Source organism: Suncus etruscus, chromosome 11 (genome assembly GCF_024139225.1).
Source record: "Suncus etruscus isolate mSunEtr1 chromosome 11, mSunEtr1.pri.cur, whole genome shotgun sequence".
NCBI classification, from domain to species: Eukaryota; Metazoa; Chordata; class Mammalia; order Eulipotyphla; family Soricidae; genus Suncus; species Suncus etruscus.
The window spans coordinates 8,852,059-8,872,259 of NC_064858.1; the positions used below are offsets into that span (position 1 = coordinate 8,852,059).

The 20,201-nt window shown below is 59.2% G+C and overlaps 1 protein-coding gene and 1 non-coding gene across 2 annotated transcripts; one reads left to right on the forward strand and one right to left on the reverse strand.

Moving 5' to 3' along the window:
- Positions 1-230: 230 nt before the first annotated feature.
- Positions 231-20,087, forward strand: POLG (DNA polymerase gamma, catalytic subunit). The gene is given in 31 exon segments (XM_049783943.1): positions 231-238; positions 3,383-3,457; positions 3,546-3,695; positions 3,796-3,954; positions 4,313-4,436; positions 6,383-6,477; positions 10,671-10,857; positions 10,961-11,075; positions 11,371-11,529; positions 11,591-12,164; positions 13,145-13,322; positions 13,803-13,970; positions 14,077-14,223; positions 14,308-14,387; positions 15,429-15,611; positions 15,690-15,826; positions 15,918-16,044; positions 16,290-16,499; positions 16,883-16,997; positions 17,083-17,178; positions 17,367-17,480; positions 17,762-17,922; positions 18,034-18,087; positions 18,177-18,294; positions 18,376-18,511; positions 18,596-18,842; positions 18,937-19,059; positions 19,146-19,314; positions 19,406-19,614; positions 19,726-19,886; positions 20,011-20,087. Coding segments are annotated over 31 exon segments (4,656 nt in total).
- TRNAR-UCG (transfer RNA arginine (anticodon UCG)) lies at positions 10,153-10,225 on the reverse strand. Its single transcript has one exon. It is a non-coding gene; the product is annotated as a tRNA-Arg (tRNA).
- Positions 20,088-20,201: the final 114 nt, after the last annotated feature.

Genomic DNA, 20,201 nt, shown 5'->3' on the forward strand with positions numbered 1-20,201 from the left:
GTTCAAATCCCAGCCCCCTTCCCGCGCTCCACACCGCCCCACCTTACAATGGCCTGAGCGGCCACCGCCTCCCCAGGCCCCCGGCCGCCCCGCGGGAGGCCCCCCAGCCTCCCTCCGAAGAGCCCAAGTCGTGTCCCCCAAAGCCTCGGCTTCCCTTCGCTCGGACTCCCCGGCCCCTGCGGACCTTCACACTTGGCGCGTCCCAAGGCTGACATGCGGGGACCCGCAGGATGGCAGGGTTCGGGTTCACTCTAGGGCGCAGAGGGGTACCTTCCGCTGGCCACTGAGTGGAGAATCCCGGCCCTCAGGGGTCCAGCCTGACTCGGGGTCACCTCTCCTGCCTCTGGGCACCAAGGTGCCCCTGTCGAGAAGCTGCCTTAATCCTTAACTGGGCTGCCCGGTCTCGGTCAATGTTCTTCTCCCCCCAAAACAAAAACAAAAACAAAAAGGCAACACCCAGGCACGAATTCCGCTCTTGGCTACCCAGAGTCCCCCAGAATCACCTGGCTGAGCTGGACTGTCTGACCCTCTCTAAGCTTCCTCTTGGCCAAGGGACTATCAACCCATTTCTCCAAAGTTGGACATTATATTTCAACCACCGTGATCCAGACTTTCTCAGAGAACCATGGTCACTTCCAGAAACCCAGAGCACAGAGCCAGGGGAAGAGGAAAATGGCCCAACAGCCTGGAAAGGTGCTTTTCCCTACAAACTCAGGGCTCAGGAGATCCCCACAAAGGGCCCATTTCCAGGGGTGTCAAACTAATGTCATGTCAGACAAATCCTCCAGGACTGGGCTCCAAAGCGGAGGGGGAACAGGGGGGTTTGGAGAGGTTTTTATGATTAATATGTTTTTCCTTTCCTCCCTCCACTCCTAAAAAAAAGACACCTCTTTAGGTGCCAACTTCCAGATTTTGTGATTTCCTCCAGCATCTGGGGTCCCCCCTATCTTTATCCACACACACTCCCAATCCAACCTGCCCTGTACCCCACTCCCTTCCCAGCCAGTGAATACCAGTGCACGCATTTCTCCTTCCTGCTTCCAGAGGAGACTGCAGTGCACCCCCCCCCCCAGGGAAGACCCCACTTGAATTTGGCTCTGACATAGTTAATCCCCAAGACAACCTTCTCTGGGAGAGAGAAGGCCCCGCTCCCTCCCTGGCTCCCCCGAACTTGGAAGTTGCTTCTCCAGCTATGTGTGGGCAGGCGGTTTCTGTGTGGGCCAGCCAGTAGGGAGGGAGGGGTCCCTGAGGCTCGGAGGTTCTGCACATCTGCTGGAGAGGGGGGGCAAAAAAAGGGGGTGGGGGCATTTATAGGAGCAATCAGGAGGAAGCCTCAGAAATAGAAGCGAAGAAGCATCTTGCACAAAATGGCTCCTGTGGGCTCTAGGCCTCCGGAGAAGGCCTGAGCTGGAAGTCTGAGTACAGGGGCACAGGGGCACAGGAACAGAGGTTTCCACTGGCACCACAGCCTGCCCTATTCCCTTCTTGGGAAACTGAGTTCCTTCTTGGGGAGCAGGTAAGGCTGGCCAGAAGATTCCTGCTGCAGGGGGCAGGGCAGCTGTCCTGAAAGTGTTTTATTTCCCCTCACCAGCCCCCAGCATTGCCTTAACAGCCCCCATTCCAGAAAGAAGGTACTGAAACCAGATCCTTGGGGAAGGGCACTGGCAGTAGATAGGGCAGGATGTGCCCTGGGTGGAGGCCCTGGTGGGGACCAGTTATTTCCAGCTGAGGGTATTGCCCTGCCCCCCAGCTACCCCATCTGCTCTTCTAGTGGCTTCCAAAAGCTTTTTCCATGCCAAGGCCTAGTTCAGTCTAGGTCTTTCACACCAGCAGGGTGTGAAAGCAAACAGGCAGGAGTGCTGTCTATCCAGACACTGGGCAGGAGGGCCCTGGCCTTGGTGCTGAGCCTGCCGTGCCAATCTCTCTCCCCAACTAGCCAAACTTCCCCAGCCTGCTTCCCTGCAATCCTGAATCAAAACAGGAGCAACGTCCAGTGTGACAAGAATCACAAAGCTGGCAGAGTTCAGGCCCCTTTATCAGGGTCAGTCGTTCCTCTGAGGTGCCCTCACTGGGCCAGAGTGTGCACAGAGAATTCGGTCTCCAAAGTCCCTGCTGAAGACAGGCCTCCTCCTTCTGCATCGAAACAGCAGTGACAGAAGGAAGAAGGAGAAAACTGCTGCCACTGCCCTGACACACACACATGCATCCTCCAAAGACTCCAGTTCCAGCATCCAGCTTCTGGGGGTCGGGGGTCCACACCTTCAGTGCAGAATCTACTCCCTGACTCCCAAGTCAGGACACTGGATAAGCGGGAAGGGGGTTGGGGTCATCTCATAGCCCCACCTGCATCCTGGATTGGCCCAATCCAGAGGCTTAGAGGGGCCCCTTCTCAACCCCTGGCCTCCTCTGGGGAACCCCAATATCAATAGGGGCACCTGGCTTACTCCAGGCAGCCCCAATCTCTCTGGCTCCTGAAGACCCCTTTGGATGCTGCACATCTTCCTATGGGGAGAAACCCGGTGTGGAGCCCAATGGCTGGGCTCAGCATACTCTTTTACAGAAAATTTCACCCCCTCTGGCCTCCAAAACCCCAGATCCAAGTCTTCTCTGCTCTAAGGTCAGCTCAGCTCTGGCCTCTGGTTGCACCCGATTCAGAAGCTTATGCTCAAGTGTGAGGCTGTGGGGAAAGGGCGGGCGGCTCCCTAATCCGCTAAGCCCTTGGAAAGCTTCGATGGTCACCCCTGGGCCTTGTCCACCTCTCTTCACCCCTGTCTGAAGGCCAGATGCCCCCATCTCTGTGCTCCCTCCCCCTGCAATTCCTTCAGGATCTGAGGACAGGCACAAAGAGAAGGGTGTCTTCTCAGCACCTGCCCTCATTTGACTAGATTGGGGGGGGGGTGTGCACATTCAGCAGTTTTACCTCTCCACTGGGTGAGGACCAGGCTGATCTGAATGGGGGAAGGCAGTTTTTTTCCCCAGACACCCAGACATGGTGCCCCCTACACCTCACACTTTCCCTGCTCCCTTGAAGCTCCAGAAGCCCCCCCCATCCCATTGCCCCAGCCCCAAAGCATACTGACCCAAAGGCCAGTTCTGGGGCTCTGGTTGGGGGGGCCAGCGGAGAAGAAACAATCTTCCAAACTTCCCCTCATCTGTGGGGGACAGACAGGCATCCAGAAGGAGAGTAGCGTGGTGCCTGATTTCCCCCAAATATTCCCCAGGAAACCACTTTTTTTTCTGGGTTCTTGGGGAGAGGGGGTGCACTGGGAAGGCCGAGGGGAGTCAGGGCGGGGAAACGGAGTTATCTGAGGACCCTCACTTGGAGAAGCGCCCTTCTCTGCTCCTCTGGCCCCACAACTCCAACTCCCTCCTCTCCATCTAGGACCCCAAAGTCTGCCCTCCGCGTTGCTCTCCCTGGCCCCAAGACCCCTGACCTTGTCCGGGATGACTTACAGGGGTATGTGGAGGCCCAGAGAAGGAACCCCAGCTTCAGAACGCATCCCTTACCTGGCTCCCGCTACACCCCAGCCCCCTTCCGTCCGCAGCACGCTGCCTAGTCGCGCGCCCAAGCCGCGCGCGCACAACCCACGGGCCGCGGCACTTACTCGGAGGAGCTCGGAGGGGCCGGCGGTGCCCGCTAGCGAGGCCACGGCGCGGAGGTCCCCGGGTTCGGGCAGGTGTTCGGGCGCTGCGGGGTCCGGGAGATAGGCAGTGCGGTGCCGGGGTTCCTCCGGCCGGCCGTGCGCGGCTCGGCTAGCGGCTCTGAGCGGTTCCGAGCGGCTCCGGGCCCCGCAGTGACGTCAGCGCGGTTCCCCCCGCCTCTGCGCCACGGAGGGGGGCGGCGAGGGGCTCAGAGCAGCCCTCGCGGGGCCCCGGCTTGGCTCTGTGCGCGCCCCGCATCCGCCAACAGCCCCGCACGCACCAGACTGGACACCCACCCGGGAGACGGTGGAGGTCAGCGCGGTGGCGTTTTGGAAGCTGGGATTTGGGGGGGGGGTCCACATTGGGGTGCCTTGGCGGAGCATGGAGACCCAGGAGAGGGTCGTTCCCATGGAACTGGGGTGCCCATATCTTCTCTTCTTCCACCTCTAGTTTTGGGTAAGCTGGGCTAACTAACCAGTGCGCACGCCCCTATGCGCCCCAGAGGACCTTTGGGCTTTAAAACTCGGGGTAAAACGTGTGTCCCCCATTGAGAACCCGAAAAGGGGTGTTCGCCCAGCGCGCCCAGCTTCTCCAAAGCTCCGGGGTGCGCTCTAGCCGCCTGCCCTAACCCTAACCCGCTGTCCAAATGCTGAACTCGGCCTGCGGATAGGAGGGCTTCAGCGCCCCGCTGCCCATCGGGGGGCACCCCCGGCCTTAGGCACGGAGCGGAGGGAAACTCTGGACCCCACCGGCGAGGGTCTCGGGTGAAGCGCGTGTGGGAGAAGCGCGTGGAGGCAAGTTGGTTAAGGCTTTCCCCCCATGCGCGCGCGCGCGCCCGGCCTCCCGCGCGTCTGGGGGTCCCCGCCGGCACAGCAGGGGAGGTCCCTGCGGCTGAACTTGTCAGCGGGTCCCGCCATCCATCACGCGCCAGCCAGTCAGACAGGCCAAGTTCACGAGCAACGCGGTTAACCCCTTGCAGACCGCTTAGGCGCGAGCCCAGAGTCGACTCCAGGGCACCCCACCTTTTTTTCTCATTCCTAACCTACTGGGAACTGAGCTGGAAAAGGGAAAAGGGTTTTGCCTGCTCCCCTCCCCTATGCATTTTTATACCCCCCCCATCATGATGGTTCTTGGTGGAGCAAAAAATTTAGAACGCTCAGAAGAAATATCAAAAATGAAAAATAATCATTGGTCTCTATTTCTACCCTACAGGCTTGATTTTTAAAAAGGAGAAAGAAAAAAAAACACACACTAAATATTCATTAGAAGAATCCAGTTGTGGTCTTCCTGAAATGGAGAGAGTGGGGGGCATTATCTGCTTAGAGAAGGGGTTCAGAGAAGGGGCACTGAACAGATTTCCTGCTGGGCAGCCCAGAGGGGACACCTGCAAGATAGCCAGAAAGATGGGGTGTCCAGAGACTCCCCATGCACAGAATCTCGCTGCCATCTCAGCCTCCTCTGCCTGCATCAGTTCCCTCCCTCCAGTTACCACCCCCTCACCCCAGGGTTCTGCCCTGACTCCCAGGCCTTTCCGAGAAGGGAGAACTCTCTTCCCTTCTGAGAAGAGAATCTTCTGGGGGCCTTTCCTTGCCTCGAATCTGTTCTCCTTTCTCTGAATTCCCGGTGTCTGGAGGCTGCAGTGGCTCCAAGTACCAACCAACCAACACTCCCCCCCCCCCCGGGTCAGTTCTTGCTCCCTCTGCCCCCAGCGCTTTCTTTTCTTCTCCCAGCGATGGGTTTGAAAGGAGGCACCCAGGCCCAGGACGTGTTGTGCAGTTCAACTACTTCCAAATTCTTTGTTTGGGTCACCCCGGGACTCCATTGTCTGCTCTGCTGCGCTCTGCCCAGCCAGCCTGAATCCATTAGGCCACACCCGGGCCACGAACCCTGCTCCGGGCCCCCCCTCTTCCCACTTGCCCTCAGCTGTCTCTGGGGGGGGTCACATGTCCTCGAAGTTTCTGGGGGGCTTGTCCCTGTCTGCTTGGCTTCCCCGAGGGTGCCAAACTGGGTAGAGGAGCCCCCAGCGATGAGCCTTCCTCTTTCTCCTCCCAGAGTGCAAATCTCCCCTGAGTTGCAAGCTGGGATGAGGTACTTCCATTTGGGGGCTCAGTACAGGAGAGTCATGCATCCAAGATGCACCCCAGGTGGTTCCTAAGGTTCATCCAACCCCAAAGTTTCCAGTGTAGATAGTACCAATTCCACTCATAAGCCTGGAACCCTCCCAATCTGCTGGACAGAGGATGGGCCCCCAACCCCCATGGACCAAAGACAAGCAGAACCCACTGGTGCTCTAAGGCTCAGGCCCCGCCAAAGGAACACTCGGGGAAGGATTGGTCAGCACAGCCCTATTCTGTCCCTCCTATCTGGGGGTCATGGGGTGCTAAAAGCACCTGGCCTGGGGGTCCCTCTGGGTCCATCTGTCCAGTTGGAGAAAAGCCTAGTGCTTCATTCTAGGGAAGCCCACTTTGGGAATCTGGGGTACAGGGCCATGAGTGATACTGGGAAAAGCCAGGGGAGTGCAGGCAGGCAGGAACCCCTGGAAAGGGCAGGTCCAGCTTGGAAGACCCCAGAGGAGGCCAGGCATGTGCCTGGAGCCAGGTCAGAACCTTCCCACTGGGGTTCTAGGTACTCCCCCAAACTAGGGAGCCGGAACTACATGTCTGCACACTGGGCCAGACCCACCTGGTCTCTTGTGAGTTCCTGGGGTGCAGTAAAGCTCTGCCCCACTTTGTCCAACCAGGACTCCCCACTGCCCCTGGTTCCCCGTCGCCCACTCGACCCTTGGACAAACCCAGCCAGCCCAGGGCCCGGCGTCCAGTCCAGCAGCGCCCTCTGGTGGGAGTTCTAGGGATCAAGGGGACAAGGGGGGTCCTCTGGACAGCTGCTGTCCAAAGCTCCAAGCAGAACAATCTGGTCATGTGCCTGGAACCTCTGGTCCATCAGAAACGCTCCACAGTGGGGCTCCTGGGCAGTGGGGGCGGGCACCCAGGTTTAAAGGAACTCCAGTTTCTCTTACCCGGGCCTGAGACCTTATTTCAGGAAGACCCACGGTCACATCTGGATGGAGCGACTAACCTACCTTCTCTGGATTCCTGCTGTGGACAAGCTGGGTCGCCTCAGACCCCCTGTCTGTTCCAGAACCCCCACTCTGCCACTGTGACTCTTTATTCAACACCTTAGGGAACCTCAAAACATTTAGGAACAAAAGTCCAGCTCACACGTTTTGGTACTCCCTGTGTGTGTCACCGTGGGAGATGAGAAGCAGACCTGAAACACATAGATAGGCCTGGGATTTAGCTTCTGGAAGGTTCCTCAGTCCATACAAGTTCTTCCAGTCATCTCTCAGGAAGAGTTTTCAAAGATCCTATTTCGAGCGCTCTAAGACCCCAGAACAGCACAGCTCAGAAGTGGTTACCGGGCCCGGGGAGATAGCATAGCGGTGTTTGCCTTGCCAGCAGCCGATCCAGGACCAAAAGTGGTTGGTTCGAATCCCGGTGTCCCATGTGGTCCCCCCTGCCTGCCAGGAGCTATTTCTGAGCAGAGAGCCAGGAGTAGCCCCTGAGCACCGCCAGGTGTGGCCCAAAAACCAAATAAAATGTATATATACATATATATATATATATATATATATATGCAATTTTGTTTTGGAGCCACACCCAGTGATGCTCAGCGTTTACTCTTGGCTCTGAGCTCAGAAATCACTCTTGGAGGGGCTGGAGAGATAACATGGAAGTAAGGCATTTGCCTTGCATGCAGAAGAATGGTGGTTCGAATTCTGGTATCCCATATGGTCCCCTGAGCCTGCCGGGGTTATTTCTGCGCATAGAGCCAGGAGTAACCCCTGAGCGCCGCCGGGTGTGACCCAAAAAACAAAAAACAAAAAAAAAAAAAAAGGGAAATCACTCTTGGTGGGGCTGGAGAGATAGCACAGCCTAGGGAATTTGCCTTGCACGTGGCTGATCCAAAATGGATGCAGGTTTGATTCCCAGCATCCCACATGGTTCCCCCCCAACCCCGTGCCTACCAGGAGAGATTTTTTTTTTTTTTTTGGTTTTTGGGCCACACCCGGCACTGCTCAGGGGTTACTCCTGGCTGTCTGCTCAGAAATAGCTCCTGGCACAGGAGACCATATGGGACACCGGGATTCGAACCAACCACCTTTGGTCCTGGATCAGCTGCTTGCAAGGCAAACATCGCTGTGCTATCTCTCCGGGCCCTCAGGAGAGATTTCTAAGTACACAGCCAGGAGTAATCTCTGAGTGCCACCAGGTGTGACCCAAAAACCCCAACCCCCCCCCCAAATATTCCAGAACCAAAAATTACTCTTGGTAGGGCTCAGAAGACCCTATGGGATGGGGCCGGGTAGGTGGCGCTGGAGGTAAGGTGTCTGCCTTGCAAGCGCTAGCCAAGGAAGGACCGCGGTTCGATCCCCCGGCGTCCCATATGGTCCCCCCAAGCCAGGGGCGATTTCTGAGCACATAGCCAGGAGTAACCCCTGAGCGTCAAACGGGTGTGGCCCAAAAACCAAAAAAAAAAAAAAAGAAGACCCTATGGGGAGCTGGAGATGGAATCTGGATAAGAAATGTGAAAACCGGGGCCGGGGCGGTGGCGCTAGAGGTAAGGTGCCTGCGCTAGCCTTGGATGGACCGAGGTTCGATCCCCCGGTGTCCCATATGGTCCCCCAAGCCAGGAGCGACTTCTGAACGCATAGCCAGGAGTAACCCCTGAGAGTCACCGGGTGTGGCCCAAAAAACAAGAAAAAAAAAAAAGAAAAAGAAAAAAAGAAATGTGAAAACCTTACCTCTCTAGTATTCCCCCAAATATGTAAAATTACATAAACCCATGGCAGCAATCAGGTGGTAGAGCAGGATAGGTGGTAGAGCAGGATATTGGGGTGATATTCCCCAACATTCAATGCCCAACTGTGGGCATTGGTTTCAGCTAAGTGGGACTAACCAGTCCCCTGGGTTAGTCATCCCCTGGCAGAGCTCTCAGGAACATTCTAGAGATGGGCTGCCATCTTGTCACCTGGCAGCTGACAAGACTCCTAGTGAGTCAGCTCTCCAGAAGAACCTCAGAGGGGGAGTGTGGGGAGACCCAGAGATTTCAGAAGGAAATGCAGAGCAGAGGCTGAGAAGCTGCAGGGAAGGGCACCTGTTTTCTCTCAGGTGCAAAACCTGAGGAACCTTCCAGAAGCTAAATCCCAGGCCTGTCTACTTGTTTCACTTCTCATCTCCCACCGGGAGACACACAGGGAGTCCTAAAATGTGTGAGCTGGGCTTTTATTCCTAAATGTCCTGAGACTTCTAAGGTGTTGAAAGAAGAGCTGCAGTGCCGAGGTGGGGGGTCTGGGAACAGACAGGGGATCTGAGGGAACCCAGCTTGTCCACAGCAGGGATTCCTGGCAAGTCGGTCAGTCACTCCATCCAGAGGTGCAAGAACAGGCTGGGGGGACGCTTGACCCAGGAGCACAGAGGCCTTGCTGGGTTTGATCCCTGGCATTGCCAGCTCCGTCAGCAGTGCTAATGGTAGTCTAAAAGATAAGATTGGGGACCAGAGTAATAGCGCAATGGGTAGGGTGTTTGCCTTGCATATGGCCAATCCAGGTTCAATCCCTGGTTTACCACAGGTTCCCCCAAGTCTGCCAGGAGTGATTTCTCATGGAGAATCCTGAGTGCTTCCCAGCCCCCCAATAAATAAACAAATAAATAAATAAATAGGATGGACTGGCCCTCTTGACAGGTGGAGGTCTGGGTCCAGAGTTCTGACCCTCTGCATGAAAGGACATATGCCATCCCTGAGGTAGAGGCTTAGTACAAAGAGCCTGTCTTTATAAAACAAATAAAGAAAGGAAAGAAGAGTGATAGAGTGAAGGCAGTGATGTTATGAGGCACAAAATTCCAGGGCCCCTGGGTAAGCGCAGTGTGTAACACAGCACCCTCCAGGATTCAGTACCCAACAGGACCAAGTAAGTACCCTCCTAGGTAGGTCCTAGTACCCATCAATACTCACCAGAACTCAGTCCCTTCAGTTACACAAACAAAATGATATAAAATACTTAAAAATAGGGGCTGGAGCAATGCAGTACACCAAGTAGGGCTCTTGGTTTGTAGGGGGCCCACCTGGGCTGGACTCCCCAGCACCTTCTATGGTCCTTGGAGCACAGAACCAGAGTAACAGCTGAGCATTTGCCCTGTGTGGCCCCCCAAAACACAAACAACAAAGTTACACATTCAGGTGGGACCCCTGAATAGGAGGACCCCTTGTCATCTAAAAGGGCTCCATGAAGAATGCAACATGCTGAGAAGAGGGGGTGTCCCTGTCCCAGGTCCTGTCCCTCTAGCAGGTCACAGCCTGTCTGCCTTTGGGTGACTCAGGGTGTCATTTTTGGGGGGCGCCTGGCCCTGACATTGTGCAAGCCGGGGTGGGGTGTAGTGTAGGAGCCAAAAGGCCTGGGAGCAACGCGTCGCGCTGGTCGTAAGCGCGCAAAAATGACTGAACTAACCCTTGCGACCGCGGCAGGACTCGAACCTGCAATCTTCTGATCCGAAGTCAGACGCCTTATCCATTAGGCCACGCGGCCACCTGGCCAATCGGGGGCTCAGGCTCGCTACAAGTGAAAGTTGCGGCCGGCCCCGGACCGACCCATTGACTGCGCGAGCACGGGGGGGATCGGACCAGGAAACCCGCGCCTTCCGCGGAAGGGCGGGCCCGGAAGTAGCCTTCTCTCCCCCTGCAGGCGGACCGATCCATTCTCAACTCTTCCATTGGCTGTTCGTAAAGGCCACGCCCCAACTTGGAGCGAAGCGTCCCATTGGCGGCTGTGCTCGGAGGCCCCGCCCCGCGACTAGCTATGAAAGCCCAGCCCTCTCTAGGAGATAAGTGTTCTATTGGCTGTGCTCCCCCAAGGCCGCCTCTAAAGGCCCCGCCCCATAAAGAAATACGACTCCTCATTGGTTGGTCCTGGGCCCCGCCCTCCTCGGAGCGAAGCTCTCCATTGGTTGTGCTCGGAGGCCCCGCCCCCGCAGCTGTCTGCCTGAAGGGCCCCGCCCTCTCTCAGAACGCGGCTTCCTATTGGTCCGGCCCCTCAGAACGCGGCTTCTCATTGGTTGCTCCGTGAGGCCCCGCCCACACTCGCCGCGCGGCGCCGCGTTTCCTGGCCGGGCGGTAAAGAGAAGACCTAAAGCGGGGCGCAACGCGGCTCAGCTCTGGGAGGTGGGGGGTCCCCTAGACTTCCCGCGGGGGTCTTCGGGGATCTAGCGCCCGGCAACCTGGGCACGCCCGTGCTGGAGCCTCAGCTTGCTCGCCTTGCGCCCAGGCCCGACCCCCCGAATCCCGGGCCGGGTGCGCGCGCGGCTCCTCTCCAAAGCCCGCGTCCAACCAACCCCAGACGCGGCAGGTGCTCCCCAAAGTGACGTTCCACCGTCAAAGCGGCAAGTGGGGTCTTGGGGGAGGAAAAAAAAGGGGGACTCAGCCCTGGTCACAGCCCTTAGGGTTTAGGGGGTTCCCCCCCGGCTCGCCCCAACCCTCTCCAACCTCCCCAAATCCCCCCGCGCTCACTGCAGGCGCGCGCGTGCCTCAGTTTCCCCGGGGAGCGCAGCGCATTTGGCCCACCACGGGGCGGGGGAGCGGGGCCAGGGTCTCCTAGCCCCCCTGGCGCAGCTGTCCCCAACCTCCAGCGGGATGCACGAGGCCTCAGTGACGCGGGGTGCCTTGTCCCCTTTGCAGGACGCCCGCCCAGGACGCACGGCGGAGATGGTGAGGGCCTTGTGCGCGCTGGCACAAAGCACCTCCGCGTCTCCCCGCTGGAGCGCAAGTTGAGGTGGGCCAGTGCCCAGCGAGGGGCGCCCAGGATCGGCCACCATGAGGCATCTGCTCTGGAAGAAGGTGACGTTGGGCAAAGGCCCACAAGGCGCATCCGTTGCGCCCTGGCCCGGATCTGGCCCAGCTCCGGGCTGCAGCAGCAGCAGCAGCAGCAGCAGCAATCACTGTCATCCTCGGGCCTGCAGTTCCACCTCTGGCTCCACCGCACACGGGTCCTTGGTAGATGAAGAGTCACAGCAGCGACGTTACAACCCTCTGCGTATTCAGATGCTCTCCCGGGGCCTACACGAGCAGATCTTCGGGCGCACCACGCAGACCCCCGAAGATGAAGCCATGGTGCGCCGCAGCGTGGAGCACCTGCAGCGCCACGGGCTCTGGGGACAGCCGGAGACACCGCTGCCCGACGTTCAGCTGCGCCTGCCTCCCCTCTACGGGGACAGCCTGGACCAGCACTTTCGCCGCCTGGCGCAGAAGCAGAGCCTGCCCTACCTGGACGCGGCCCACGGGCTCCTGCAGGCGCGGCTGCCAGCACGGCCCAGCAGCTGGGCCTGGGCGCCCGGCTGGACAAGATACGGCCCCACGGGGAAAGCCGAACCTGTGGCCACCCCCGAGGAGCGGGCCCTGGTGTTCGACGTGGAGGTCTGCATGGCCGAGGGGACCTGCCCCACCTTGGCGGTGGCCCTATCCCCCTCCGCCTGGTGAGTGGGGGGCACCCCTCGAGGGCCCCGGGATCCTGTTCCCAGTTTTCAGGGCTACTCCATGTGATTTAGGGGAGAAGGCGCCTCTGACACTGATCTGGGTGTGGATGAATTCAGGGGCTCTGGTTGAGTCCTGAACTTGAGTTTATTTTTATCCCCCTGGGCAGTGCTCAGGGGTAAACTCCCTGCTCTCTGTCTAGGGGTCGTCACTTTTGATCCCATGAAGTGCCTAGAATTTCTCGGGGGGAATGTAATGTATGGGATGGTGGGAATCAAACCCAGGCCACAGGTGAGCAAGGCAAGGGCTCGCTGTGCTGTCACCCCAGCCCTATCCTATTTGTAGAATTACATATTATAGAGTCCTGGATGGTTGTGAATGGTGTTGGATGGAGGGTGAGACCTTTCTCCTCCAGCCCGGAGTCAGGCGCCTGCAACCCCTTCCCACCTGCCAGGTGTGCAGGTCAGGGTAGCAGTGAGGAAATGATCCACCGGCAATCAGGTTCAGGAGACATCAGCTTTATTCAAGGCCCTAGCCATCATATGTGGCCTTTTACGCAGGCTCCAGAAGCAGCCCTACGATTAAACCTGTTTCTTATCCCTCCATGCTGCCAGCTCCTCGAGCTGCTTCTTGCCTCCTTTTACACCCCTCAAGCAACCCCTTTGTTACCTCCCATAGACCCCTCCCAGAAGTGGGCTGGTCTGACCAACAGGTAATATTAGCATTTTACCCTGGTAGGGGGTGACACCTCAGAAACCTCTTGGTTTCTGTGGCACCCTTTAGGGTTCACTCCTTCCTGATTCTGGGAATAGACACTGAGAAGAAATAAGAGATATGAGGGGCCTGCAGGCCTAATGGCCACACTCTGGACCTCACTGGCCATTCCTGATATCTGGGCAGGTTGCCTGGCAGCAGCCCTTCAGGGCCTTGGGTTGGGCAGACCCCCTCTGCCCTGGCAGTGCCGAGTGCCCTGTGCCCACAGGTATTCCTGGTGCAGCCAGCGGCTGGTGGAAGAGCGCTTCTCCTGGGCCAACCGGCTGTCGCTGGCTGACCTTATACCCCTGGGACGCACAGCCCCTCGGGACAGCACAGAGCAGCTGGTGGTGGGACACAACGTCTGCTTCGACCGCGCTCACATCCGGGAGCAATATCTGATCCAGGTAACACAGCTGGGCCCAGCGGCCCATTCTCAAGGCAGGGTAGCGGGGCCCTTTGGGCAGTGTGACCCTCGGTTGGTGTGGCCTGGGAGCAAGGGGTGCGGGGATGGAGGGGACCATGGGCTCCCCCGGTACTGCCTCCTTAGAGCTGGTCTATTTGCACAGCCTCATGGCTGCTTAGCCTTGCCTGGTCCCATGGGTGTTCCTGGGTAAGACACAGGCAGAGAGGGTCTGGGTTGCCCAGAGTACGCAGTCCCCATGTCAGCCCTTACCCTTCTCAATATGAGAGATGAGGCCTATTTTAGGGACAGGGGAAACTGCATAGCTCTGAGACCTGTGGTTGAGCCCCCAAAGTCCTTGCTGAGCTGTTACTGGGCCCTGGACAGGGCTGTGGGCAGAACTGATGGAGGGTGCCCTCTGCATTGTGGCCCAGAAACTGGGGTGCTGCAGGCTGGCTGACGCTATGCGCCGGGTGTCCCCCAGGGTTCCCACACACGCTTCCTGGACACCATGAGCTTGCACATGGCCATCTCGGGACTCAGCAGCTTCCAGCGCAGCCTCTGGATGGCCGCCAAGCAGGGCAGGCCCCGGGCCCAGCCGTCCACAGCACCATGGGGCCGCAAATCCTCGAGCAAAAGCAATGGCCCAGCGGTGAGCATGGAGAAGGGGATGAGGATCAATGGGAGGGTCTTCCCTAGCATTCCCATGGATCTGCAGCACACCCCACCTCCTCTGACCTCCCACCCTACACCCCCAGATCTCTTCCTGGGACTGGCTGGATGTGAGCAGTGTCAACAACCTGGCTGATGTGCACCAGCTGTACGTAGGGGGCGCCCCGCTGGAAAAGGAACCTCGGGAACTGTTCGTCAAGGGTAGCATGAAGGACATTCGTGGCAACTTCCAGGTGATTGCCCGGGGCCTGGCCTGGGGTGGGACCCAGTGGTGCCGTCCAAGCCACCTACCCAGCCTGCTCCTGCCTTACCCTTAGGAGCTGATGGAATATTGTGCCCAGGATGTGTGGGCCACCTACGAGGTCTTCCAGCAGCAGCTCCCGCTCTTCCTGGAGAGGTGAGGGCTCCCCGAGACCTGTATGGGGAGACAGACTGTGGATGAGTGGCCCAGAATTCAGGCGGGGTAAGGGCATTCACATTCTGGGGGGCTCCTGCTTGTACAGGGGGGACTTGGCCAGCTGCCTGTGGCTGCATGTGGTATCCTCTCCCTAACTTCCTGTTTATCCTACCTGAATGGTCAGACCTACCCACATCTGGAAGAGGTCTGTAGTTTGGAATAAGGAATGATAAAGTTTGGCTGGTGGGAAGGGAGAGAGCCAGGGGAGGAGCAGGATAGAGGAAGCGGCTTGGAATAAGCCATGTGAGGAAATGCATGTGGCGGAATGGGCCATAGAATAAACCGAGCTGTTTCCGATGAAACTTGAACTGACTGTCTGATTATTTCTCTGTCCACCGTTATCCTGTACTCTCCAGACTAGCCGGCGGGTGGGATAAAGGCACTGTGCCGAGAAAGGCCTCACCTCAACCTAGGACTTTATATTTTATTTGCTCCTGGCTGGGGGGGACCATATGGGATGCTGGGGATTGAACCAAGGTCCGTCCTGGACTGGCCGCGTGCAAGACAAATGACCTACCACTGTACTATCGCTCCAGCCCCTGGACTTTATTAAGGTTGGATGTGTCAGGTCACAGAAGGGCTAGAGTGATAGCACAGCAGGGAGGGTGTTTGCCTTGCATAAAGCCAATCCGGCGGTCCCTCCCTGGCATCCCATAGGGTCCTCAGCACAGAGCCAGAAGTAATGCTTAAGTGTCACCAAGACAAAACAAAACAGAAAATACAGAGGGGGGGCCGGAGAGATAGCACAGGGGTAGGGCATTTGCTTTGCACGCAGCCGTTTCGAATCCCGGCATCCCATGTGGTCCTCCGTGCCTGCCAGGAGTGATTTCTGAGCGCAGAGTCAGGAGTAGCCCCTGAGAACTGCTGGGTGTGACCCAAAAATCAAAAGAACAACAACAACAAAAACAGGGTTGGGCACAGAAGGGAGGGAGCACTGGGCCACGTTTTGCACAGGGTGTTGCGGCTGGGTTGTCTCCACAGGTGCCCCCATCCCGTGACTCTGGCAGGGATGCTGGAGATGGGGGTGTCCTACCTGCCTGTGAACCACAACTGGGAGCGCTACCTGGAGGAGGCCCAGAGCACCTACGAGGAGCTACAGAGAGAGCTGAAAAAGACGCTTATGGGCCTGGCTGACGCCGCCTGCCAGCTCGGCACCGGGGAGCGGTGAGGGGGTGAAGAGAGGTGAGGGGGAGGATGGATTTGGGAGCCTGGCATGAACCCACCTGAACATTGGCTTTGCAGGTACAAGGGAGACCCTTGGCTCTGGGACCTGGACTGGAGCGTGCAGGAATTTAAGCAGAAGGCGAAGACAGTGAAGCGGAAGAAGGAGCCAGCTGAGAGCAACCAGTCGCCTCCCAGGGAGCTCCTGGACCAGGAAGGTGGGAGCAGGGCGGCTGGGGCATGGAGAGGGGGCGGATGGCTTTCCCGAGGAACCCCCTTGCATGTGCATCATCTCCCTGGCCCGAGCAGACCCGGGGCCTCCCAGTGAGGAGGAGGAGTTGGAGCGAGCAGCCGCAGCCCGCGCCCGCCTGGACCAGCTGCGGGGAACCACAGAGCTGCTGCCCAAGAGAACCCAGCATCTGCCTGGCCACCCTGGGTGAGCTTTGTCGTGCCACACAGAAGAAATCCAGGATCTTTCTTCCTGTGATGAGAGGGAGTGAAGCAGTCAGGGAGGGCTTCTGGGAGAAGGTGGCAGACAGAGCTCAGGGGTTGAGGCCAATACAGCACCCATAAACCACAGAGTTCCAAGTCCTGGGTGTCTAGCTCGCCCTGGGTGGCCACGAGGTGTAGGGAGGTCCTCCCGCCACACCCCTGACCTCCTAGCATCTCCATCGGGAGCAGGTGGTACCGGAAGCTCTGCCCTCGGCTGAATGACCCTGCGTGGGTTCCTGGCCCCAGCCTCATCAGCCTGCAGATGCGGGTCACGCCCAAGCTCATGGCACTCACCTGGGACGGTTTCCCGCTGCACTACTCGGAGCGCCACGGCTGGGGCTACCTGGTGCCCGGGCGGCGTGACAACCTTCCTCCGGGCCCGGCCCCCTACCCCTACAGGTGAGCGCCTGTCCTTAGATGTGAGGTCCCACAGATGAGGACCCCCCTCCGTACAGGAGAGGGCAACAGTTTCTCCCTCGCTGCAGCCTCCAAGCCCTCACCCATCAGCGATGAGAGGAGCCTGGGTCCGAGTGGATCCGTATTCCCTGCATGTGCTCCCTGACCCCCACCCCTGCATGCGTTCACTGATCCTCTGCCCCGTGCTCTCCACCCATGCAGTTGGCAGCTCTGCTGATGTTTGTTTTCTGGGTACAAAGTTATGGGTGGCTTCACTCCTCCTCCCCCCTGCTCCTAAGGGTAAGGGGAGGCCTGAGACTGTGGCCCCTGGTGCCACAGTTCTGAGGGCCTGGGAGTCACCCTGCCCACTGCTGTTCCCTACCCAGAGCCATTGCTGCCTTGTCCCGGAAGCACCACCGGGTGCAGGGTCAGCAGCCATGGCCAGAGGCGAGCCTGGCTGAGGATTTCATGCTGGCTGAGGGCAGCGCTCTATGGCCCACGGTGAGGCTGGTTGGGTGGCTTTGCGGGGGGTCCCAGGCTGCTGGCCTGACGCTGGCTCACCCCAGCTGCTCCTTGCACCCTGTAGGTTGAGGAGCTGGGCTGCCGTGAGGTGCAGGCCGAAGCCCGCATGGAGCAGTGGGAAGAAGACGCAGGTCCGGGTGGCCCCTCGGCTCCAGTGAGTGTTAGTGTGGGATTCCTGGTGGGTACTAGTGGGGACCGAGAACCTCACACCCGTCTTCCCAGAGGCTGGTGGGGAGTTGGGAGGTTCCTGGAGGAAGCAAGACTGTCCCGGAGGCCCTGACTCCACTGGGCCAAGCTGCCCACTGTTTCAGGCCCTTTTCACCCCTCCCTTGCCTGTGCCAATGCAAGGCCTGACCTAGGCATGTGGCCCCACAGTGCCCGGTGCCTGGCGCTCACCACGGCAATGGCCCCTACGACGACGTGGAGATGCCTGGCTGCTGGTTCTTCAAGCTGCCTCATAAGGTGGGATGTGGGTATGGCTTGATGAGGCCACCCCCTGGAGGGTTAGACCCAGAGGGAGCTGACCAGGAGCATGTCTGTCATGACACATGTGCATATGTCCATGTGTGCAGGTGTGTGCACATCCCTGTCTTGTTTGGTGCATGTGAGTCTATGTCTTTGTCCAAGTGCATGTCAGGATAGACCCTGAGGTCCAGTCATTGGTCCAGGGCAGCCTGAACTTCTAGGCTCTGTGCCAGGGGGTGCAAAGAGAACTGAGGCTAGGATGCTGTCTGTGCTCCCAGGATGGGAGCAGCTGTAACGTGGGCAGCCCCTTCGCCAAAGACTTCCTGCCCAAGATGGAGGACGGCACCCTGCAGGCCGGCCCAGGTGGCGCCAATGGGCCCCGTGCCTTGGAGATCAACAAGATGGTGTCGTTCTGGAGAAATGCGCACAAGCGGATCAGGTGGGCCACCCAACCCTGCCCCATGCACGGGCACCACCGTCTTCCTGTCGGGCAGGGGCCCCGAGCTGAGGGACCCCTAGACAGCTGTGTGAATCCCCATTCCCCCCACAGTTCCCAGATGGTGGTCTGGCTGCCCAAGTCTGCGTTGCCGCGTGCTGTGACCAGGTATGGCTGCCGGGGTCGGGGGAGACTAGTCTGGCTCATGTTGGTTCTCGATGCAGAGCCAGCTCTGAGGCTCACATATCTCCTGCCAGGCACCCCAACTACGACGAGGAAGGTCATTACGGGGCCATCCTGCCACAGGTGGTCACCGCGGGGACCATCACTCGCCGTGCAGTGGAGCCCACTTGGCTCACGGCCAGTAATGCCCGGGTGTGTAGACGGCAAGGGGGACGCCCTAGGGACTTGGGACAGGAAAGACTCGGGCTGGCCTCACGCCCATGCCTCCCACAGGCTGACCGAGTAGGCAGTGAGCTGAAGGCCATGGTGCAGGCCCCGCCCGGGTACGTGCTGGTGGGTGCCGATGTGGATTCCCAGGAGCTGTGGATCGCAGCTGTGCTGGGTGATGCCCACTTCGCGGGCATGCACGGTGAGTGGACCCAGACAGCTGGGCAAGGCGTGGGGCTGGGGGCTCTGGCTGGGGTATGGGGGTGTAACTCCAGCCCCCTGCCAGGCTGCACGGCCTTTGGGTGGATGACACTGCAGGGCCGCAAGAGCCGGGGCACTGACCTCCACAGCAAGACAGCGGCGACGGTGGGCATCAGCCGGGAGCATGCCAAAGTCTTCAACTATGGCCGCATCTATGGCGCAGGCCAGCCCTTCGCCGAGCGCCTACTCATGCAGTTCAACCACCGGTTGTCCGCTGAAGAGGCAGCCGCCAAGGCCAAGCAGATGTATGCGGCCACCAAGGGGCTTCGCAGGTGAGTACCCTTCACTGCCCATGCGGTCAAGCCACTCTTCCAGGGTGCCAGGTCCACACGCACAGCTCCTCCTGCCTGCCCCTTCTTGCGACAGGTACCGGCTGTCGGATGAGGGCGAGTGGCTGGTGCAAGAGCTGGACTTGCACGTGGACAGGAGTGAGGACGGCTGGGTAGCTCTTCCGGAGCTGCGTGCCATCCAGAGGGAGGCGGCCCGCAGGTCAGCCAGTGCCCCCTCCTGGCCAGGACAGCCATGGTCTCCGACTCCATGTGGTGACTGACTGACTGGGGGGCCCCCCTTGCCAGGTCTCGCAGGAAGAAGTGGGATGTGGTGGCCGAGCGGGCGTGGACGGGCGGCACTGAGTCGGAGATGTTCAACAAGCTGGAGAGCATAGCCACATCGGAGCAGCCCTGCACACCGGTGCTGGGCTGCCGCATCAGCCGGGCCCTTGAGCCGGCGGTGGCGCAGGGGGAGGTACTGCTGCGGCAGCTGGGCAGGGGCTCAGGGAGCAAGGCCCTGCCTGGGCTTACTGAGTGCCCCGTTGCTCCTTCCCTGTCACACACAGTTCATGACCAGCCGCGTGAACTGGGTGGTGCAGAGCTCGGCCGTGGACTACTTGCATCTGCTGCTGGTGGCCATGAGGTGGCTGCTGGAGGAGTTCGCCATTGACGGCCGCTTCTGCATCAGCATCCATGACGAGGTGCGCTACCTGGTGCGCGAGCAGGACCGGTACCGGGCCGCGCTGGCGCTGCAGATCAGCAACCTGCTCACCAGGTGGGTGATTGGTCCCTGGTGTTAGGCAACGTGCCCCCCCCCCACCTGGATGGATGGGGTGCGGGGTGGGCACACCTGAGTAGACCCCTCCAGCCTTGCCCTCCATCCCAGGTGCATGTTCGCCCACAAGCTGGGGCTGGACGACCTGCCACAGTCTGTGGCTTTCTTCAGCGCCGTGGACATCGACTGCTGCCTCAGGAAGGAAGTGACCATGGACTGTAAAACCCCATCCAACCCCACGGGGCTGGAGCGGCGATACGGAGTCCCGCAGGGTGAGAGGGGAGACGGGAGAGGGCGGGAGGTACCAAGGCAAGTGTCGGGAATATGTGTGCGAAAACGCTTTTATTGTGGCGTAAAGTTAAAGTGCTTTGCCCTTCTGTCTCCTGATCATTGCAGGGGAGGCCCTGGACATCTACCAAATCCTTGACCTCACTGGAGGCTCCCTGGAGCCGCAGCCCAAGCCAGAGAAGTAGCCACCCCAGTCCGCCTTGATCTGGCCCACACGCAGACTCAGGCTCCGGCCAGGGAAAGGCTCCTGCAAAGGGAAGGGCTGGTAGGGAGGCTGCTCAGGGAACCCTCAACCAGGT